At 41.5% G+C, this 24,129-nt stretch overlaps 1 protein-coding gene across 2 annotated transcripts; it reads right to left on the reverse strand.

Moving 5' to 3' along the window:
- Positions 1-9,199: 9,199 nt before the first annotated feature.
- nob1 (NIN1 (RPN12) binding protein 1 homolog) lies at positions 9,200-22,162 on the reverse strand. 2 transcript variants are annotated; one of them, XM_068049228.1, is made up of 9 exons: positions 22,055-22,162; positions 19,450-19,582; positions 16,138-16,271; positions 15,238-15,309; positions 13,650-13,832; positions 13,191-13,400; positions 11,189-11,286; positions 9,809-9,953; positions 9,200-9,483 (listed from the first exon to the last, which is right to left on the reverse strand). In XM_068049228.1, the coding sequence occupies exons 1-9, from the start codon at positions 22,121-22,123 to the stop codon at positions 9,214-9,216; spliced, it is 1,314 nt and encodes a 437-aa protein (XP_067905329.1). In that variant the 5' UTR covers positions 22,124-22,162; the 3' UTR covers positions 9,200-9,213. The 2 variants fall into 2 exon arrangements, with proteins under 2 accessions (XP_067905329.1, XP_067905328.1); XM_068049227.1 differs by having other exon boundaries at positions 13,650-13,835.
- Positions 22,163-24,129: the final 1,967 nt, after the last annotated feature.

Below are 24,129 nucleotides of genomic sequence, written 5' to 3' on the forward strand. Positions count from 1 at the left end.
CATAAGGAGGGAGGAAGTGTTGGGTATTCTAAAGGGCATTAAGGTGGACAAGTCCCCAGGTCCGGATGGGATCTATCCCAGGTTACTGAGGGAAGCAAGAGAGGAAATAGCTGGGGCCTTAACAGATATCTTTGCAGCATCCTTAAACACGGGTGAGGTCCCAGAGGACTGGAGAATTGCTAATGTTGTCCCCTTGTTTAAGAAGGGTAGCAGGGATAATCCAGGTAATTATAGACCGGTGAGCCTGACGTCAGTGGTAGGGAAGCTGCTGGAGAAGATACTGAGGGATAGGATCTATTCCCATTTGGAAGAAAATGGGCTCATCAGTGATAGGCAACATGGTTTTGTGCAGGGAAGGTCATGTCTTACCAACTTAATAGAATTCTTTGAGGAAGTGACAAAGTTGATTGATGAGGGAAGGGCTGTCGATGTCATATACATGGACTTCAGTAAGGCGTTTGATAAGGTTCCCCATGGCAGGCTGATGGAGAAAGTGAAGGCGCTTGGGGTCCAAGGTGTACTAGCGAGATGGATAAAGAACTGGCTGGGCAACAGGAGACAGAGAGTAGCAGTAGAAGGGAGTTTCTCAAAATGGAGACGTGTGACCAGTGGTGTTCCACAGGGATCCGTGCTGGGACCACTGTTGTTTGTGATATACATTAATGATTTGGAGGAAAGTATAGGTGGACTGATTAGCAAGTTTGCAGACGACACTAAGATTGGTGGAGTAGCAGATAGTGAAGGGGACTGTCAGAATACAGCAGAATATAGATAGATTGGAGAGTTGGGCAGAGAAATGGCAGATGGAGTTCAATCAGGGCAAATGCGAGGTGATGCATTTTGGAAGATCCAATTCAAGAGTGAACTATACAGTAAATGGAAAAGTCCTGGGGAAAATTGATGTCCAGAGAGATTTGGGTGTTCAGGTCCACTGTTCCCTGAAGGTGGCAACGCAGGTAAATAGAGTGGTCAAGAAGGCATACGGCATGCTTTCCTTCATCGGACGGGGCATTGAGTCCAAGAGTTGGCAGGTCATGTTACAGTTGTATAGGACTTTGGTTCGGCCACATTTGGAATACTGCGTACAGTTCTGGTCGCCACATTATCAAAAGGATGTGGATGCTTTGGAGAGGGTGCAGAGGAGGTTCACCAGGATGTTGCCTGGTATGGAGGGCGCTAGCTATGAGGAGAGGTTGAGTAGATTAGGATTATTTTCATTAGAAAGACGGAGGTTGAGGGGGGACCTGATTGAGGTGTACAAAATCATGAGAGGTATAGACAGGGTGGATAGCAAGAGGCTTTTTCCCAGAGTGGGGGTTTCAATTACTAGAGGACACGAGTTCAAAGTGAAAGGGGAAAAGTTTAGGGGGGATATGCGTGGAAAGTTCTTTACGCAGAGGGTGGTGGGCACCTGGAACGCATTGCCAGCGGAGGTGGTAGATGCGGGCACGATGGAGTCTTTTAAGATGTATCTAGACAGATACATGAATGGGCAGGAAGAAAAGAGATACAGAACCTTAGAAAATAGGCGACATGTTTAGAGAGAGGATCTGGATCGGCGCAGGCTTGGAGGGCCGAAGGGCCTGTTCCTGTGCTGTAATTATCTTTGTTCTTTGTTCTTTACTTACACATCTAGCGCCATATGCAAGTAATAGAGATCAGGAAGCAGACCAGTAGCCTATTCTGATTCTTTTCTTTTGGGCCTCCTTATCTCGAGAGACAGTGGATACGCGCCTGGCGGTGGTCAGTGGTTTGTGAAGCAGCGCCTGGAGTGGCTATAAAGGCCAATTCTGGAGTGACAGGCTCTTCCACAGGTGCTGCAGAGAAATTTGTTTGTTGGGGCTGTTGCACAGTTGGCTCTCCCCTTGCGCCTCTGTCTTTTTTCCTGCCAACTACTAAGTCTCTTCGACTCGCCACAATTTCGCCCTGTCTTTATGGCTGCCCGCCAGCTCTGGCGAATGCTGGCAACTGACTCCCACGACTTGTGATCAATGTCACACGATTTCATGTCGCGTTTGCAGACGTCTTTATAACGGAGACATGGACGGCCGGTGGGTCTGATACCAGCGGCGAGCTCGCTGTACAATGTGTCTTTGGGGATCCTGCCATCTTTCATGCGGCTCACATGGCCAAGCCATCTCAAGCGCCGCTGACTCAGTAGTGTGTATAAGCTGGGGATGTTGGCCGCTTCAAGGACTTCTGTGTTGGAGATATAGTCCTGCCACCTGATGCCAAGTATTCTCCGAAGGCAGCGAAGATGGAATGAATTGAGACGTCGCTCTTGGCTGGCATACGTTGTCCAGGCCTCGCTGCCGTAGAGCAAGGTACTGAGGACACAGGCCTGATACACTCGGACTTTTGTGTTCCGTGTCAGTGCGCCATTTTCCCACACTCTCTTGGCCAGTCTGAACATAGCAGTGGAAGCCTTACCCATGCGCTTGTTGATTTCTGCATCTAGAGACAGGTTACTGGTGATAGTTGAGCCTAGGTAGGTGAACTCTTGAACCACTTCCAGAGCGTGGTCGCCAATATTGATGGATGGAGCATTTCTGACATCCTGCCCCATGATGTTCGTTTTCTTGAGGCTGATGGTTAGGCCAAATTCATTGCAGGCAGACGCAAACCTGTCGATGAGACTCTGCAGGCATTCTTCAGTGTGAGATGTTAAAGCAGCATCGTCAGCAAAGAGGAGTTCTCTGATGAGGACTTTCCGTACTTTGGACTTCGCTCTTAGACGGGCAAGGTTGAACAACCTGCCCCCTGATCTTGTGTGGAGGAAAATTCCTTCTTCAGAGGATTTGAACGCATGTGAAAGCAGCAGGGAGAAGAAAATCCCAAAAAGTGTGGGTGCGAGAACACAGCCCTGTTTCACACCACTCAGGATAGGAAAGGGCTCTGATGAGGAGCCACCATGTTGAATTGTGCCTTTCATATTGTCATGGAATGAGGTGATGATACTTAGTAGCTTTGGTGGACATCCGATCTTTTCTAGTAGTCTGAAGAGACCACGTCTGCTGACGAGGTCAAAGGCTTTGGTGAGATCAATGAAAGCAATGTAGAGGGGCATCTGTTGTTCACGGCATTTCTCCTGTATCTGATAATGATGGGAAATAAATTCAAATCTTGCATACTCAACTCACAGTTGGCATCTGTGCAGCCTTGGAAGGTGTGGTCTAACCCGGGCTTTGTATACCTGCAGCATATCTTCTAATCCTTAGTATTCTAGCCCTCTAGATATAAAGGCCACTATTCCATTCGCCTTCTTAATTATTTTTGTACCTGTCCATGATATTTTAATCTATGTACATGGATCCCCAAGTCTCTTCAGACCTTCACTGTTTCTAGCTTTTCACCATTTATACAGTACTCTGATCTATCCTTTTTAGGTCCAAAATGGATGACCTCATACTTGCTCCAATTGAAATCCATTTTCCACAATTGTGTTCATTCACTTAATCTGCTAATATCCCTTTGTAATTTTATGCTTCCATTGCTGGGCTTGATTGACCAAGTGAGGGCATCACAGCCGATCTTGCTCCTGACCTGCACCGTACTTTATACACACCCTGCTCTTCCAAATATTTGCAATGTCTACACTTCTGTCCTAGCTCAGATTATCTAAGCAGATACAAACTTGTGATTTTATTTATGAATTTATTTCCCTACTCTGCTTGTCTCTTGTTACACCTGGTGCATTTCCCCTCTAAAATATCAGTGAGTTAACTTTCTTTTCTATGCGGTGGCATGAATTTGAAGGGCTGAAAAGCTCCTTCTGTGCCGTAAATGACTTTTTTTATTCATTCATGGGAAGAGGGTGTCGCTGGCTATGCCATCACTAATTGCCCTTGAGAAGGTGGAGATGAGCTGCCTTTTTGAACCACTGCAGTCCATGTGAGGTAGGTACACTAACAGTGCTGTTAGGCAGGCAGTTCCAGGATTTTGATCCAGCGAGATAGTTCCAAGTCAGGATGATGTGTGACTTGGAGGGGAACTTGCAGGTGGTGGTGTTCCCATGCATTTGCTGCCCTTGTCCTAGGTGGTAGAGGTCACGGGTTTGGAAGGTGCTGTCTAAGAAGCCTTGGTGCATCGCTGCAGTGCATCTTATAGATGGTACACACTGCTGCCACTGTGCGCGGTGGTGGGGGGAGTGAATGTTTGTGGATGGGGTGACAATCAAGCGGGCTGCTTTGTCCTGGATGGTGTCAAGCTTCTTGTTTTGGAGCTGCACCCATCCAGGCAGGTGTAGAGTATTCCATCACACTTCTGACTTGGGCCTTGTAGATGGTGGACAGGCTTTGGGGAGTCAGGAGGTGAGTTACACACCGCAGGATTCCTAGCCTCTGACCTGCTCTTGTAGCCACGGTATTTATATGGCTACTGCAGTTCAGTTTCTGGTCAATGGTAACCCCTAGGATGTTGATGAATGGGGGATTCAGTGATTGTAATGCCATTGAAGGCCAAAGGGAAATGGTTAGATTCTCTCGTTGGAAATGGTCATTGCCTGGCATTGTGTGGCGCAAATGTTACTTGCCACTTATCAGCCCAAGCCTGGATGTTGTGCAGGTCTTGCTGCATTTCTACATGGACTGCTTCAGTATCTGAGGAGTCACGAATGGTGTTGAACATTATGCAATCATCAGCGATTATCCCCATTTCTGACCTTATGATTGAAGGAAGGTCATTGATGAAGCAGCTGAAGATGGTTGGGCCTAGGACACTACCCTGATGAACTCCTGCTGTGATGTCCTGGACCTCAGATGATTGACCTCCAACAACCACAACCATCTTCCTTTACACTAGGTATGACTCAAACCAGCAGAGAGTTTTCCCCCTAATTCCCAGTGACTTCAGTTTTGATAGGGCTCCTGGATGCTGTACTTGGTCAAATGCTGCCTTGATGTCAAGGGCAGTCACTCTCACCTCACCTCACCTCTTGATTCAGCTATTTTGTCCATGTTTGAACCAAGACTGTAATGAGGTCAGGAGATGAGTGGCCCTGGCGGAACCCAAACTGAGCGTTGCTCAGCAGGTTATTGCTAAGCAACTGCCGCTTGATGGCACTGTCGATGACCACCTTCCATCACTTTACTGATGATTGAGAGTAGACTGATGGGGCGGTAATTGGCTGGGTGGGACTTGTCCTGCATTTTGTGTACAGGACATATCTGGGCAATTTTCCACATTGCTGGGTAGATGCCAGTGTTGTGGCTGCACTGGAACAGCTTGGCTAGGGGCACGACACGTTCTGGAGCACAGGTCTTCAGTACTATTGCTGGAATTTTGTCAGGACCCACAGCCTTTGCAGTATCCAGTGCCTTCAGTTGTTTCTTGATCTCACGCAGAGTGAATCGAATTGGCTGAAGTCTGGCATCTGTGCTGCTGGGGACTTCAGGAGGAGGCCGAGATGGATTATCAACTCGGCACTTCTGGCTGAAGATTGTTGCAAATGCTTCAGCCGTATCTTTCACACTGATGTGCTGGGCTCCCCCATCATTGAGGATGGGGGTATTTGTGGGGGAATATTCTGGGCCATGAGGTTACAGATTGTGGTTGAGTGCAATTCTGCTGCTGCTGATGGCCCACAATGCCTCATGGATGCCCAGTTTTGCATTGCTAGATCAGTTCGAAATCTATCCCATTTAGCACGGTGGTAGTGCCATACATGATGGAGGGTATCTTCAATGTAAAGGCGGGACTTTGTCTCCACAAGGACTGTGCAGTGGTCACTCCTACCAGTACTGTCATGGACAGATGCATCTGCGGCAGGCAGATTGGTGAGGACAAGGTCGAGTTTGTTTTTTGCTCTTGTTGGTTCTCTCACCTCCTGCCGCATACCCAGTCTAGCTATGTCCTTTAGGACTCGGCCAGTAATGGTGCTACCAAGCCACTCTTGGTGATGGACATTGAGGTCCCCCACCCTGAGTACATTCTGCACCCTTGCCATCCTCAGTGCTTCCTTCAAGTGGTGATCAACATAGAGGAGTACTGATTCATTAGCTGAGGGAGGGTAGTAGGTGGTAATCAGCAGGAGGATTCCTTGCCCATGTTTGACCTGGTGCCATGAGACTTTATGGGGCCACAGTTGATGTTACGATCTCCCAGGACAACTCCCTCCCTACTGTATACCACTGTGCCACCACCTCTGCTGGGTCTGTCCTGCTGGTGGGACAGGACACACCAGAATATTGTAATGGTGTCTGAGACATTGTCTGTAAGGTATGATTCCGTATGACTATGTCAGGCTGTTGCTTGACGTCTGTAGGACAGATCTCCCAACTTTGGCACAAGCCCCCAGATGTTAGTAAGAAGGATATTGCAGGGTCAACAGGGCTAGGTTTGCCGTTGTCGTTTCCAGTGCCTAGGTTGATGCCGAGTGGTCCATCCGGTTTCATTCTGCTTTATTGACTTTGTAGCGGTTAGATACAACTGTCTTGGATAGGCCATTTCAGAGGGTATTTAAGAGTCAACCACATTACTGTGGATCTGGAGTCACATGTAGGTCAGACCAGGTAAGGACAGCAGATTTCCTTCCCTAAAGGACACTAGTGAACCAGATGGGTTTCAACAATCAATGGTTTCATGATCATCATTAAACGAGCTTCTAATTCCAGATTTATTAATTGAATTCAAATTCCACCTTCTGTTGTGGTGGGATTCAAACCCATGTCCCCAGAGAAATAGACTGAGTGTCTGGGTTACTAGTCCAGGGACGATACCACTATGCCACTGCCTCCCTGTGAGTAGATGGACTGGAAGACCAAACATTTTTGTGATGCTCATCCAAACAGGTTACAATTTCCAACCACAGTAATTGCGTGTAACTACAGGAATGGTGCTTATTAGATCTAATTGTGCAGTTGCTGATTTTCTTACATTTTTGTCAGCCTCCTTGCAGATACACATAAGCCATTATTAAGCTCAATATCAGAGCTTAAAACCACTGACAAATCTACACAATTAGAATTTTTGTTTTCCTGCTGTGGATTGCACACAATCTTCCTTTTGGGAACCACCTCACTTAACTAAGCTTGGAGGTTATGATGGACAAAGGTCAATAACATGGAAATCGCTGCAACGGCGATTGGTGACAAACACTATTAATTAGACCATTGCACTCCTTGATTCCCCCATTGGCCAATTTATGGCATGATTTTCTGGAGAATTCATTGCAATATGCCACAGCAAGTATAACAACAAATTAGAAATGGCACAGCGAATGTAAAGTACTCTCAAATGAATTATGTTAAAAGATTTAATAGCAGCATTGAGAACTTGAAGTAATAGCGAAAGTGACCTATTTTCAGGCAAAGAAAAATTTAGCTGCTAAAGGCTTGTTAAACATTAGCCAAATACCTGGCTTACAGGAGCCTCATCAGTTATAAGCTTCCTTCAACTACAGGTCCATATGAATTATTTTGTGTGTCAAACCATATAATACTCCAACTAATCAATAAATTTCTCCAAGAAATTTGCTTATTGATTTCTGCAGAAATTTCAAGCTCATATATGTTTCATTTATATTTGGCAGAAAATTACACGATATGGACAGGACTAAATGTTTAATTATCTAAGATAGCAAATCCATACTGATGAAATATGAACTGTTTATATCATTATAGTGAATATTTAGAGTGAAAGCATAGTTTCCTTTTAGTTTCAGACTAATTAGCTACTGTTAACAGCTGAAGATCAACAGAAAGGGCATTTAGGGATGGGGCAACAAATGTTGGCCTTGCCAGTGGCGATCACATCCCAGGAATGAATAAAAAAGTCAGAGGAAGTGATTATAGTCATCTAACAAGTTTGAGAAAGATTGCGAGAGAGCGCCTGCTCAGGTATGCCAGTCGTATTGAAGTGTTTCATAGATGGACACACTATAAATTTAAAGAGCTAAAGAGAAAGGTGTTTGGCACAAAAGAGGAAACTGAGCTTGACAACTTTAACAATGGAACCACCGCATATCCTCCATTGAAGGCCAAAGGAGAAAATAATCACCAATGAAGGATTAAGGACGAGATAACAAAGATAAAATGTGCTGTTCTCTGGTAAGACTTATGGAGGAAAGAAGAACATTTTTTTGTCCTGTTTGATGGCATGGATGAGACCAGTGTTCAACTAGTACTAATCTCTTGTGCTGTATTTCAACCAAGTTAAATATTTACTGCATTGGTAGGTAGTCTATTTGAAATTAATCCACATGTCTAGTTTTGGCTTCTTGAGCTTACCTCATTCAGTGGTTCCTTGTCTTAGTTTTTTTTTAAAAAATCATCAGCTTACTATTTTTTAAAACCTGAATATTTCTTTTTTTCACCTCCATCTTTTTTCAGTGAGAACAGATTTAACTTATTTAACTAAGGCCGGTCTTCATCCTCTTGAATTCTTTTTGCTTCCTTTCCAACATTTTGATATTGGTAGCTAGATACACTTTTCCAAGTGCAGTTTTGTTTATGCTTTATAGTGTCAGTATCACTTAGAATTACTTAAGAATATACAATGCAGAAACAGGTAATTTGTTCCAACTAGTTTGTGCTGGTCTTTATACTCCGCCGGAGTTTCCTCCCATTCTACCTACCTCTTTGCAGCCTTTTAGCCTATCTTTCTTTTCCTTTCTCATGTATTCCCCAAAAGTTTTAGATAGATGCTGAATTCAGCATCTTTTACCATTAACAGCCATGCAGTGGCACCAATCATGGTTAAGTATTATTTGTCAAATAGAATTTATAAAGAAGATATGGCAGAACAACTTTGGAAGTTACTCCACCAATAAGAATGTTTAACTGTCATGAATGCAGATTAGATATATCTAAAGAGGAAACTTTAAAAAACAAAGTCTGATGAAACAAAGTAGCGAGAAAAAAATTAAAAAGTGAGTGTCTTAAATTTATTTATACTGAAGTTGGCAAAAATTGTAGAGTATAGCCACAGAGAATCAGGACTCAAAGGATCTGTTAAATTCCACAGGAGTATTTTATACTAATGAGGCATGAAGCATGTGGCTGAAGACATACACAGTTTTGACTGCTAAACCCTCTTCCCCCAGCAAGAGTCATATCCCTTCAGGCAATATTGTTGATAAAAAGGATGTTAAATAATGAACATCCTTTAACAACCCATGTTGAATTTACATAATACATAAATAGTTTTACAACACAAGTGATGGAAAACCCAAGTAAGATACTGAAAAATTGGAGTATAATAGTTGGGAAAAAACATTTATTTCTTCTTAACAAATTTTTTTGACACAGCATTTGGGTTCATCCTCCTCCTCCCAGCTCCAATTCTGTTGTCCCGAATGTTTAAGTGAGCAGCTCTGCTGTAGATGTCATTCTCCACAAATGGGGAAACCCCGGCAATGTAATCTGGGTCAAAGACATTCGTCTTCTGCCTAGCTTTTCTGGACAGTCGTTGCTGAGGAAAGTTCTGGTCTTCACTCAAATGTGGATTATTGCCATGTTTCCCGCCATGTGGTGTTGGGATAGAATACTATTGGGGGAAAAAAATTAATTTGATTCAAACAATTTTAATCAATCAGAATACTTAGGATATAAAAGTATCATTCCAGATGAGGTATTTACAATTAATTTTTAAAAACATGGTCAACCATAGTTTACCAAAGAAAATGTTTGCTCTTAAAAAGGAAACATTCTTTCTGAAACAAGACTTATATTCCTTCCATTTAATTAGTATTTAAACTACAAACTACACTTAAGTAGTTTTATAATAGAGACTAAATCGAACAGGAGGAGTTGTGTAACATGACAAAATGCGTTTCACATTAATTATAAATGAAAATAAAAAGTGATCTTACCCTCAGTCCTCGTGCATTTAGAACCTTTGGGTTTTTTGAAAAATGCATGTGAACACTGCCATCCTCATTTATAGTCACTGCCACCTTCTTCAGCGTCTTGTTACCACAACTTGGGCAGAATGTCTTGTTCATGTTAGTTGTAGTCCTAGTTGAAGCCAACCAGAGAGGTAAGCTTAGTACACAACTCTGGATTTCAGGTATCTTCATTATCCCTTCCTCGTTATTGATACATGTATGGAGGATTTAAAAGCTTCTCTATTGCAGAATCCACCAGTGGCTCAGAGGTAAAATTACCATCTCAGCCATATAGACCAAGAAGGACTGAAGTTAGATCCACAGGTGTCGTCAATGCACAATTAGCTACTTCAGCTGCAGTAGGAATGCAACAAGTGGCATTAGCACTGCTGGACTAAGATGGGGAAATGAATTTGCAATCCACATCACATAACTCCCTCCAAGTTAGCAATGATTCAGAGAGGAATAAAGATGTCCAGTATGGAAATGTTAATTAGGGAGACATGATGGGCTGAATGGCCTCCTGTGCTGTACTTTTTCTATGATTCTAGGGCGATGCTCTTCTGAGCTTGAAGCTAAAGCAAAATATTGGACCAGAGAAGAAGGTATCTTACTTTGAAGTTACCTACACTATATTTGCTCAGTGACTACTAGCTTCCAACACTGGGTCCCTAAAATAAAAATCAGTTTCCAAGAATAGTATCCTTTGCCCTTTGATAAACATAAAAATTGATTAAAACACCTCAATTCACAATGGACTGAGGTTAAACATACCACAAGATTAATTTTCCCTACCCCAAGCACCAATCTGTCGGAACACCTGGCAGGGTGGTTTACACCCTTGGTGCTGGATGGTTTCTTCATTCTCTCATGCTTATGGTTTACTGAAGCTTGCTCTACTCTGGCAGATTTTCATGCTTCCATTTCTACCTGCCTCATCCCTCTCCTCCTCAGCTATTCACACATTCTCAATGTCTCTTTTCTCTTATTATACTTTGTATTACCTCATGCTAATATCACTCTGGCCATTTAATCAACTCCTAATTTCCACTTAAGCACTTTGCAGATCATTTATTTCTCCACTTGAGTACTTGTTCTTTTACCCCTCCTTTTTATTAATGCTGTTCTTGTGTCATATCCTCCAACTCTGACAAAAGGTTCACATCCAAAACATTAACTCCTCCACGTATGCTGATTAACCTGCTGAAAGTTTCAGATTTCCAACATCTGCAGTTTTTGTGCCTTTGGTGGTTATGGCGTGCTTTTATCCTCCAAATTCCCCATGATTCCTGGTTTTTGATGTATATCATTGTACAGTTTTAGATACTCAAAAAACATTCCAATGTACATCTGATCAATACTTACTTGAAACATGCATGACAACGCAAAATATAGTTTCTTGCTTGTTTTATAAGCATTCCTTTTAACGAAATCACATGAAGCCCCATCTGAATAAGGACATTCTAAGAAAGAAACAAACAACTTGGATTTATCATATGTTATAGTGTAGGTACACATGGCAACCAACATAACTTTTTTTATTTTGTAGTGGACGTGCAATTTGTTTAAGTTTGTGTGGCTCCTTTTAATTTTGTTGTGCAAACGCGCATAAACAACTTAAAGGGGCCGACTTGTGCATACCTGCATGGGGACTTTCGGGTTGCAGTAAAGCTGAGCAGCTTAAACGGAACATTGGCAGCAGCCAATTTGTGCACTGCACGTCCCACAAACAGCAAAAAAATGAATTTGTTTTCGTGATATTGGTGGAGGTTTAAATGTTGGCCAGCAAATCAGGTGAAGAAATAGAGTGTAGGTCTAAATAATTTGTGTAGTCACTAACTTGCAAAATGTACAATTAGAACACTGGCAGGAAGAATGAAAAAGCAGAATATTATTTAAATGGTGAGAGACTGCAGAACTCTGCAGTACAGAGGGATCTGGGTGTCCTGATACATGAATCACAAAAAGTTAGTATGCAGGTACAGCAAGTGATTAGGAAGGTACATGGAATGTTGCCATTTATTGCAAGGGGAATAGAATATAAAACAAGCAAGATTTGCTACAGCTGTACAGAGCTTTAGTGATACCAGATCTGGAATACTGCGTGAAGTTTTGGTTTCCATACTTAAGAAAGGATAAAATTGCAGAGAAGCTTTGTTTGTCCGATTCCTGGGATGAAGGGGTTATCTATGAGGAAAGGTTGAACACGTTGGGTGAATACCCATTTGAGTTTAGAAGAATGAGAGGTGATCTTATTGAAACATATAAGATTCTGAGGGACTTGACAGGGTGGATGCTGGAAGGATGTTTCCACTTATGGACGAGACTAGAACTGGGGACACAGTTTAAATAAGGGGTCTCCCATTTAAGATGGAGATGGAGAAATTTTTTCCCTCAGGGTGGTTTGTCCGTGGAATTCACTTCCTCAGAGAGTAGAGGCTGGGTCATTGAATATATTTATGGCTGCGTTAGATAGATTCTTGATAAACAAGGGAGCCATCTGTTATGGAGGGCAGAGAGGAAAGTGGAGTTGAGGCCACATTCAGAACAGCCATGATTTTACCCCAAATGGCGAAGTAGGCTCAAGGGGCCAAATGGCCTACTCCTGATCCTAATTCATATGCTCTTATGTAACACCAGAATACTCACTTCATGTAGGTACAACTGCTACTTGCAGTAGCTTTCCATCACCACTGTTATCTTTGATATCTCCACCCTTAATCTTTTTTCAATGAACCGTAGTCTCTCTTTTGGCCTCTAGTGGAAGCACCCTACATCCTCCATTGTTAAAGCTGTCTCCAAGAAGCTGTTTCCTCTTTTGTGCCAAACACTTCTTTTCCCTTCAACAACTCTTAACTCTCTAGTAAATCCAACTCTATTGCAATACGACTGCCATGTCTGGGCAGGATCTCAGAGAAGTCTCTCTGTTATGGCCACTGCACCTCAGAACTTTTCCCTCAATCTTACGAAGCTCTAAATACAAAATCTTACAAGCTCTTCCTCCTGCCTATGTTCCCACTGTATGAAACCAAGAACTTTTACACCTGATCAGTACTTCCTGATTTACCTCATCCTTGCTTTTTCCAATCTGTGTGGTCCTTGCATTATGAGGTGATGGGCTAAGGCCCAATGTAAAATAAAGTTAAACTGCATATGCAAGATCTGTCACCACTAGTCTTCTCTACTCATCACTGGGATGTAGGTATATTCACCAGTTCAAATGGTAAGCTAAGAATAATAGTACTTTTCTCGTGGGGACAACATGGTAACATTGAAGATCTCAATAGGTTTTTAAGCACGGGTATAAATAAACACACGCTTTCGGCCAAAGAGTTCAAAAACTTAAAAGTAAAAAAAAAACTATTACCTGCATGGCAAAATCTGTAGTCATACAACCAACTTTGATATTTGCTGCTGTCTCAGAGCAACCCATGTCCTGGAAGATCTGCTGAATGTTACTAGGTGTTATCCACCCATCATCGTCATCTTCCTCCTCCTCCCCATCACTTTCATGCAGTTCTTCTTGGTGTTGCTTCTTAAATGGTCTCTCTTTTGAAACGCAGACATTCTCTTTGTTCTGTTAAGTAATGCAGGTTAGCACATCGGTTTCTGGTAGGCATCAAAGTATTATAATTGGAATATCTGGATTTATTTTTCAGTGGTTAAAGATTAGCCTGTCTGTTTTTGTACAAACATTAACATTAGCTTAGTTAAACAACAGAATAAAACCCAAACCAAAATACTGCAAATGCTGGAAATATGGAATAAACAGAGTTAACGTTTCAGCTTGATGACCTTTCATCAGAAAAAAATTCATGTTCCTTACCAGCAAGTCTTGTAGCTCTTCTTCAATGCAAGGTAGTGGGTTTCTCCAGTACTGAAAGGAATTGAATTCTGATAAATCAGCCACAGCCGACTCACTAGAATGTTTTGTTCTGGTGGGATGGCTAGGCTCCTCTGAACATAAAGGGAGTATACCATCTCCCGTTGGCCAACCTTTCTCTGGATGCTGCTGCATAAAAAGAAATGATTTTCATTGTTTCTTACATTGTTCCATTAAAACAAACTTTACAGCCTAGGACATAAAAGTTTCTAAATCACTAAAATTTTAACGGTGGGTAGTATATAGGAAGGGTGAGTGAAACAGCTTTGTTTGGATGTACAAGTCAACCTAAATGCAACCGACTCAAGTCTAAACAAACTAGGACTGAAACTAAATTAGCTCGACAAATAATACCGTATGTTAGTTTCAAGTTTTTTCAATTTCTTGACCAATCCAGAAATTTTATTTCTGCAATTTCTCCCTCTCCCTGCACTTCACCCCACCCCCCCACTCCCAATCTTCTTCCCTGATTCTGAAGGAGGACAATTCCTTTTGATCTGGTAGTTTTGATATGCAAATCTAGGCAGGCTATTTGAATGTGGAGGACATCAGAGTGAAGTCTGATTCTGTCTTCACATAATATTTACACAAAGAAAGCAGTAAGCTGACTAAATGTTCCCTTTTCTGGTGCCCCAACAGTCGAAATCAGCTAACTCAACACCCTCTGGGAATCAAGCTAAAACTATATGGTCTTCATGGTGCCTCTACTAATTAGGCTGGGGGATTGGCGAGGTCGGCGGGCGGGTGCAGTGGATAATTAAAAACTGTTTTAGTACAAGAAATCCATAGCTAAATCTGGTCTAGCTTAATCAATTCTGAACAACGTTGGCTTTGACTAGTACCATGTTCCTCTCAACGGCAGACCGTTTCTTTCTCATTAGTCCCCCTCATTTCCCTTAGCCTCTGTGCTTCAGTTTCTGTCTTCAGCTTCCAATTTTAGTCCCTTATTCTAATTAATAGCCTGGTTACACACATTGAACACTACAATGTAGCCATCTATTTCAAAAGTTGAATTCAGTAAATTTTAAACTCGATAAAGTATAGTAAAGCACTCAGGAGGTAGTCTGCATTTGGAAGACACAAGTTAAAATCTTTATAGTCAAGCTCCATTCCAGAACTTGAGCTTATAACCTAGGCCGATATTTCAAACCAGTAATGACAGACAGTACTTTTAGATGAGGTGTTATATTTGCCTGAGCGTGCAGACAGTTTAAGAAGATCTCAAGGCAATTTTCAAAGAACAGCATGGAGTTTTCCCAATGTCTTGACCAATGTCATCTTCAACCACCACCACCAAAACAAAATAACTGATCATTCATCTTATTGCTATTTATGGACCTTGTTGAGTGCAAACTGGTTGTTGTAATTGTCACAAAACAACAGTGACTACAGTTCTTTATTTACTGTTCTATACGTTGATCATGGAGATTAGGGATGCAATATGTACAAAACTAACAGTTGTTGCTTGAAGTAGAATTCATAAATTCTTTACAAAGGTTCTAAACTATGCATTTAATCTTTTTTTTTTTACCTTAGATGGCAGATGAAAGCCTGCTATGTTGATCAGTGACTCTGGGTGCCTTAAAGTGGTACTCACTTCAACCTACCCAAAAAAGAACAAATTGGATTTTCCACAATTAGTGATTTTTTTTCTCTACTCGAACACATCTGCCTAAAATTTCTATTGCACAAGATAAACAATGGACTGCTGACATGTGACATGTATATTTTGAAGCAATGAGAATAGCAATGTGACTCCTGAACGTAACACTGAAATGCCAATGCATGCTCATTGCACAGAAAGTTTCTTCAGATTCTTGACGAACCATAGGTTCAATGCCTATGTATATTTGGCACAGTGTGTATATGTAACTGATATTAGCTTGGAAAACAAGCCATTTTTACCGTGAACCAGTGACATTTGTTAATTATCTGTCCTGTTTCACACCTTCAGTCTTAGGCCTAATTGTAATTTAGCAGTATCAGAAGAGGAGTTATAAATCCTCTTGATAAGTTGTTTCTGGATTATGCAAGCCTGCGTATTAGATTTACATTCAAAATTCTGGGCAAAGTTCATGGAATGGAGGCTTGATGGGCCTTTTCCTGCTCATTATCTTCATACAAGATCTTATGTTAGAATCTCAAAAACGTCCACCATATTCAAAAATGTGCAACAGAGCTCACTGTTCTGCTAAAACTATTTGTGTACAGTATATGCTCCTCAAAAATAGTCACAGCCATGCACAATGAAATCATTTTCAACAATGTAGTCATTCAGCTGTGTCACAGTAACCCGCACTATATTTTGCCTGATGTAGCAGTGTATCTGCAGTCCCTTCATGAAACTGCAGCCATCTAAGGGTGTTGCTGTTCAGACAGTACAACAGATAGTCCATCAGTGAAAAAAACTTCCATGTGATAAATGACTTACTTTTTGTGCAGGTTCTTTTTTCAAGTGGCCAATTCCCACAAATTCAGCTTCAAGCTGATATGTTAGTGCCAGAACCTTAATGTCAGTTGCTGACAGGCTTGGGTAGTCTCCAGTGTTTTTGGAAAACTCAGTTACTGTGAAGAAAATATTTTTTAAAACAATTTTTAAAAGCATGTTTGAATCTAGAGATTTTATGAACAAAGCTGCATTAATAGAGCGCCTTTCGTATACTTAGGACTTCCCCATTAATTAGTTTTGAAGTGTTATGTCAGCAAGTACACCAGGTGATTTCTACAGAGCAAGGTTTCACCAAAAGCAATGGGATGAATGACTGATTAATCTGTTTTGGTGACGTTGGTGGCCACAACCCCAGGAGAACGCCGCTGCTTTTCTTCAAACAGTAACATGGGATCCTTTATGTTCAATTAAAGTGGTGGTTCTCAAAGTATGGTTCACAAGGGGCCTGCATGAAAGAACCCTCATCTCCACCATTCGTGTGACATCACCCAACCAGCCCAATCCTGCGTGTGTGGCACGAGTTGTTATAGCGCGAACAACAACAATGTAGTTTGATGAGCAAGATTTATGTTACTGTCACAACATACAACTGCGAGATCGGATTTTCAATACTTATAGGGCTGAAAACAAAGAGGAGAAACCAGCCGAACGTGGACCCCGACATGAGACTGAAGCTCTCCAGCCCGGAACCAGACATCGCCTCATTGGTGTCTCATCAAAAGCAGCGCCATTCTTCCCATTAACTCCAATGAGTTTTTTGCTGTGGCAAGCAAAAGCGGGTGGGGTAGAACCAGAATGGGGTCTTTTGCCCCACCTAAACGGTTCACGGATGAAAAGGTTTAAGAACCACTGACTTAAACAAGCAAACAGGGCCTCAAGTTAACATCTCATCCAAAAGGTAGCACCTCCAACAAGGCAGCATTTCCTCAATACTGCACTGGAATGTTTAGATTACATGAATCCACAAACTGCTGAGAGCCAAGAGCTCTCCCACCGAGTCAAGTTAACAGTCTACATTTTTGCTAGACAGTGCACAATAGAATCTAGAGAACTTAGAAATATAGCATTTAGCCCCTTGCGCCTGTTCCACCATTCAATGGGATCATGACTGATCTGCAACCTAACTCCATATATTTTATTTTGCACCATATCCCTTAATAACTTAGATTAACAAAAATATATCAACCTCATTCATTCTTAAAATTCATTGACCTAGCATCAACTGCTGTTTGCAAAAGAGAATTCCAAACTTCTACCACCCTTTGCTTATAGAAGCATCTCCTAATTTCACTCCTGAAAGGCCTGGCTCTAACATTTAGACAATGTCCCCTAGTCCTAGACACCTCAACCAACAGAAATAGTTTCGCTCTATCTACCCTTAATACCTTGAGATCTTTGATCAAATCACCCCTTAACCATCTAAACTGCTTAGTTTGTGTAATCTTTTCTCATAATTTAACTCTTGAAATCCAGGTATCATTCTGGTAAATCTATCCTGCACTCACTCCAAGGCCAATATACCTTTCCTAAGGTGCGATGCCTGTTACTGAACACAGTACTCCAGTGTGATCTAACCAGGGCTTTGTATAGCTGGAGCATTTACAAAGTATGCTGTTCTATCCTTTTAGGTCTAAAGTTGATGACCTCACATTTACCTATAATGAAATGCATTTGCCACAGTTTTGCCCATTTACTTAATCTATCAATATTTCTTTACAATTTTATGCTTATATCTGCACTGCTTACAATGCCACCTATCTTTGTCATCAGCAAACCTGGACATGTTACTTTCTATACCATCATCATCTAAGTTATTAATAAATTCAGTGAATAGTTGAGGCCCCAACACAGATCTTTGTGGGACACCACATCCTGCCAATTAGAGTACCTGCCCATTATGCCTACTCTCTGTCTCCTACCGCTCAGCCAATTTCTAACCAAGTCAATAATTTTCCTTCAATTTCATGAGCTTCAACTTTAGCTAACAGTCTCTGATGAAAAACATTATCAAATGCCTTCTGGAAGTCCATATAAATATCAACAGACATTCCCCTGTCCACGACTTTAGTCACCTCTTCAAAAAAATTCAATCAGGTCGTCAGGCATGACCTACCCTTTACAAATCCATGCTGGCTCTCTCTGATCAGCTGAATATTTTGAAGGTGTGCAGTCACTTTATCCTCAATTATATGTCAAGTGAACTTTAGAAGATTATAGTTAGGGCATCTGCAATGTTCTCACCTACTTCCTTTAAAACCCTGGGATGGAAACCTTCAGGTCCAAGGGATCTGTTACTCTTTAGTGCCATTATTTTCATTACTGTTAACTTGCTTACGTTAATTACGGTGAGTCCCCGCCCCGATTCACTATTAGTTTCTTTGGGATTTCTGGCATGCTGATCTCTTACTCTACTGTAAGTACTGAAACAAAATAATTATTCAACATGCCCACCATTTCCTTAAGTTAATTTACAATATCACCATTATCAGTTTAAGGGGTGCAGATTGCTCCTGACCATCCTTTTTCCTAATTGCAAAAAAAGTGTTGATTTTGATATCCCTTGCAAATTCTCTTCATATTCCATTTTTAGAGCACTTACTATCTGTTTTGTCACCTTTGGTTGTTCTTTGTATCTCTTCCAGTAGCCAGGATTTCTACTATTTTCTGCACTTTTGTATTCTTTTTCTTCTACTATTATATTGTCCAGTACAGCTCTTGCCCCTTTGGGGTAGAAACTGGTTCTGTATCATGTTAAATTATTTTTTGAACACTTCCCACTGATCATGTTATCAATTTACCCATTGGCAGATTTGCTTCATTTACTGTGGACAGTCTCTGTCTCTTCCCAATAAAGTTAATCTTACCTAAATCAGCAATCTTAGTTGCTCTTTCTTGTTTCTCCCTTTCAAACACAACATTGAGTTTGATCATATTATAATCACTATTAAATAAATGTCCACACATCACTAGGTTGTTAACTTGGTTAACAACTGATAACTGTGGGGCACTGCTGGGTGTAAATGGCTACTGTGCTCACATACATAACTGACTCATTTCAAAGTAATTCATTGCACATGAAGCATTTTGGGGTGCTTCTGATAATGTATTACATAAATGTAAGCTCTTTCTTTCCTTCATTAAACAATAGTATCCATTTTGTTAAAAAAGTGAAACCAAAGAAAAATTAAGAACTTTAAAGTCAGCTTTATAAAAGAAAAATAAGTTTTATAACCATAAATATGTTTTTTATTACACTTTAAGCCAAGCAAATAACATCGGGGGGAAAAACCTCACCTTGTCGAATATATTCAGGAAATGGTTCTTTGAAATGGAGCTGGTATGGCAAAACTGCCAGCCTTCGCTTAGTTTCCTTGTCCCGTATTTCATTCACAACTTCCTTTAATGTGTAGATGTTTTTTCCAAACTCCTAAAATCAGTAACATTAAGAGCTATAATGCAAAGAAAGCTATTTTTGTTGATTTTATCTCTCAAATTAAATGTTATTAATCTGATAAGCTCCTGGCTCACATTGAAAGAGAACAATCAAATATATAAGCAATCTTGCTTAACAACTCTCTCAAATTCTGAGAGCTTGGAATATCTTTTTTCTCTTGCAGGTGGGTGGAGATTAGCTTTAAAGGAAGACAATGGGGTACGGACAGACATAAAAGATCCTATGACACTATTTGAAGAGAAGGGTGCTCTCGGTGTCCGGATCAACTTTCCTCCCTCAACTTTTACGAAACACAGATTATCTTGTCAGTCATCTCTCTTGCTACATGTGCTACCTTGCTGTATACAAATTAGATTCCATGTTTGCCAACATAACAAATATTTCAAAAGTGATACATGGAATGTGGCTAAGTGCTTTGCAACTGAAGTTACAATTTCTTACCAAGGTACTTTGCTTTTCCATTTTTATTTACTTGTTTGCTTCTTCCCACTCTACGATCCAGTTTTTTTCTCTATTTCTTACATCATTTCATCTCATTTTCTTTACACTAATTTCATTTTCTTTATCCCAGTTTTCAAATTTATTTTACAAAAGCAAAATTCTACAAATGGGTTCTGAAATAAAAACAGAAAATGCTGGAAATACTCAGCAGGTCTGGCCCCATCTGTGGAGAAAGGAACAGAGTTAGCTTTTCAGGTCGATGACTTTTCAGGTTCTGATGAAAGGTCAACAACTTAAAACGTTAACTCGGTTTCTCTCTCAACAGATACTGCCAGACTTGCTGAATATTTCCAGCACTTTCTGTTCAAATTTCTTTTTCCATTTTGTCCCATCTTGCAGCTGGAGAATGAGTCGGTTGCTCATGTGAAAATTACACTGCCAAACGAACAAACATTGCTCGCCTCTGCACATCTACCAACTTTTTTTTTCTCTCATGTCATATTAGATAACTTTAACCAATAACAATGTTTTAAACAAATTTGGAAATTATGCAAAACTAATGGACTACTATTTTTTCACTTGGATATTTAGTTTGTTATAACTTTGCATCTTTTGAAATACATGCAAAAAAGTAAAATTCTACATTTTCATCCTACTTAGCAAACATCTGACCTCTCAGTGGCCTAGTGACTAAATGCATCATGTGTTGTAGTTTTGAGGAAATACCCACCACCAGAGCCCAGAACTGTGCTGAATTGGACAATTTTTGCTGGGATGATTGGAGACGCTACAAATGACCTGTCTATAGGAATGGGAGAAAAAGGTCACATCTCACATCCTGGGTAAGATCCATGGGGTTGTTACATACATCACTGTAGATCAGACACTGGAAACTTCAAAATTGAGTCTAACTTTTAAAATACAAGTCCCTTTGCTTTGCTTCCTTGTGTTGGATGTGGAGACATTACATTTAGCACAGAGGGCATCAATTTTTATAGCAACAAAACAAAAAACCCATCACACTTCTTTTCTGCATCCCGTTCAGATTTTGATCTGACAAAAGGCTGCAGCCACGTTAACCAGTGAGAGCCATACTGGAAAAAGTGAGGGTGTATGGAAAATTGGGATCAACTTTGATCCTCTACTGATCCTAGTTGAATAGCCTGCCAAAATTTGCTATTTAGGCCACTCACATGAAAAATTACCATCTATCAGGTGCCTTCTGGTCTGGCATCCTATGAACTGTACTTCAGGCCAAGTCAATAGCATAAGAGGGAAATTGGAATTTTAAAAAAATGTAAATTCACATTTTAAACAATCTGAGAAGTGACAAGTGAAGTCAAGATTGGATCACTTTACGTTCCCAATAACCTCTTGTCTGCAGCTTCAAGATGATACACCTGGCAATGGAAGGTTGAACGTAAACACACCCTATGACAAACACAGTAATCAGATATCTGAAAAATCAGGCTACTTTTGGAAAGCGACTCTGCCTCAGTAGTGCGAACTGAGGGAACAGACTAGTCACGCTCAGTAGTTTGGTTTGGAGAACCTTGGGCCCGGCGATGGGCTGTCATCCATATCTGACACCAGGGTGACAACAATATGAAATTTAGTAAGTGCATAATTAGACCGAACAAGTGCCAATCCCACAGTTGCACATAACTACTGTGGTTGTAAAACTGTAACCTATTTCAATGAGGAAGTATTTGGTTTTCCAATCCCCCCGTTTTTGATTGTATACAAGATTCCTCATATGGCCCTAATGATGATGGGCATGTGATCAGATAGGGATTGCTACATTGAGTGCATTGGAACGTCTGTACTGTCACATTGTACCAAGGTTCTAAATAAGAGGTTGCAACGGACGAGACGGAGCGTGAGCTCTGTCAGTGCGCAGTCCCAGAACCTGGGCCCTGAAAAACAAACACAAAAAAATATTTACATCCAAGTGCAGTTTCTTGCTGCTCCTTCCACAAAGACACACAATGATTGCCTACCAACCTGGAGTGGCGCGTTCCTTAAGAAAGCTCCGGCGTCTGCTACAACATGCTCAACTGCACTAACCGCCATGTTCCTTTCTCGCACTGTCCAATCATCAGCAACATTACTGGAGCTAGACACATTAGTGAACTATCTGCTCATTGGTCAATGTAACAAGTCTAGGACCCCCAGCAGTGTAACACTGACTTGTTGCCATTCGCATTAATCTGATCTGAATGGTCAATGATGGGATAAAAGCTATGCTAATTCTCTGCATTCTGTTTTCACCTGGCAAAAGAACGTGAACAGTATCCAAAGCCATTTATAAAGAGATGTGCTGCCAAGGAAGTTTAATTCAAAATAGAAACTGTTAGGAAAAATTCCGATTTAATTTTTTTTTCCAAAATATACTTTATTCATAAAAATCTGTAAAAATTACATTCCCAAACAGTTTAAAACAGCATCAAGTCAAAAAATACACAAACAGTGCAAAGGTGATCAGTTTCCTTCTATACAATCATGAGTTGCCTCACAACTCTTCCATTTCCGAAGTTCTGAAGAAGGGTCACTGACCCGAAACGTTAACTCTGCTTCTCTTTCCACAGATGCTGCCAGACCTGCTGAGTGAATCCAGCATTTCTTGTTTTTGCTTCCATTTCATTGTCATGCCATATATATTTTTACATTTACAGCACACAAAATTTCTCCGATACAGTTCGAGGGGTTTCCCATGGATCCAGCCCCTCAGTTCAGCTTGGTGGGGGGACCTTACACTGTGGTCTTTCCCCATTGAGCCTTTGCTGCGGCTGCACCAAGCTTTAGTGCGTCCCTATGCACGTAGTCCTGGACCTTGGAATGTGCCAGTCTGCAACATTCAGTGGTGGACAACTCTTTACGCTGGAAGACCACAAAGTTTCGGGCAGACCAAAGGGCGTCTTTCACCGAATTGATAGTCCTCCAGCAGCAGTTGATGTTTGTCTCAGTGTGCGTCCCTGGGAACAGCCTGTAGAGCACAGACTCCTGTGTTACAGAGCTGCTTGGGATGAACCTCGACAAAAACCACTGCATCTCTTTCCACACCTGCTTTGCAAAGACACATTCCAGGAGGAGGTGGGCGACCGTCTCTTCCCCACCACAGCCACCGCGGGGGCATTGCGTGGAGGGGGCGAGACTTAGGGCGTGCATGAAGGATCTGACGGGGAGGGCCCTTCTCACCACCAGCCAAGCTACATCTTGGTGCTTGTTTGAAAGTTCTGGCGATGAGGCATTCCGCCAAATGACTTAGGCAGACTGCTCGGGGAACCATCCGACAGGATCCCCCGTCTCCTTTTCCCGCAGGGCCTTGAGGACGTTCCGTGCAGACCACTGCCTGATGGATCGGTGGTCGAAGGTGTTTTCCCGCAGAAACTGCTCCACGAAGGATAGGTGGTACGGCACGGTCCAACTGCATGGAGCGTTCCGCGGCAATGTGACCAGGCCCATCCTTCGCAACACCGGGGACAGATAGAACCTCAGCACGTAGTGACACTTGGAATTTGCGTACTGGAGATCTACACACAGCTTGATGCAGCCGCACACGAAGGTGGTCATCAGGAATTCCGATTTAATGGATCAAATTATAAATACTGCAAAAAAGGCTTGCATTTATATAGCACTTTTCATGATCACCAGACATCTCAAAACACTTTATAGTCAGTGAAGTACTTTTAAAGTGTAGTCATTGTTGTAATGTAGGAATGTGGCAGCCAATTTGCGCACAGCTAACTCACACAAACAGCAAAATGATAATGACCAGATAATCTTTTGTGAAATAAAAACAAGAAATGCTGGAAACACTCAGCAGGTCTGGCAGCATCTGCGGAGAGAGAAGCAGAGTTAACGTTTCAGGTCAGTGACTCTTCACCAGAACTGGCAAAGGCTAGAAATGTAATAGGTTTTAAGCAAATAAAGCAGGGGTAAGGCAAGAGTTAACCAAAGAGAAGTTGTTGAAAGGACAAGATCACAGAGAATGACTGACCAGAAGGTCATTGAGCAAAGGCAAGACAAAACGTTAGTGCAGAGAGGATGTAAATTGACAGAAAAATAAAACAGCCCTG

Source organism: Heterodontus francisci, chromosome 17, assembly GCF_036365525.1.
Source record: "Heterodontus francisci isolate sHetFra1 chromosome 17, sHetFra1.hap1, whole genome shotgun sequence".
Lineage (NCBI taxonomy): Eukaryota > Metazoa > Chordata > Chondrichthyes > Heterodontiformes > Heterodontidae > Heterodontus > Heterodontus francisci.

Bases quoted from the DNA above. Each gene is read 5' to 3' on its own strand.
- nob1 (XM_068049227.1), bottom strand. From the start codon at position 22,123: ATGGCGGTTAGTGCAGTTGAGCATGTTGTAGCAGACGCCGGAGCTTTC. The intron at 9,954-11,188 runs GTAAGTATTGAT...GGCTTCAACTAG, and splicing joins CGTTGTCATGCATGTTTCAA to GACTACAACTAACATGAACA. The intron at 9,484-9,808 runs GTAAGATCACTT...TTCCCCCAATAG, and splicing joins TAAATGCACGAGGACTGAGG to TATTCTATCCCAACACCACA.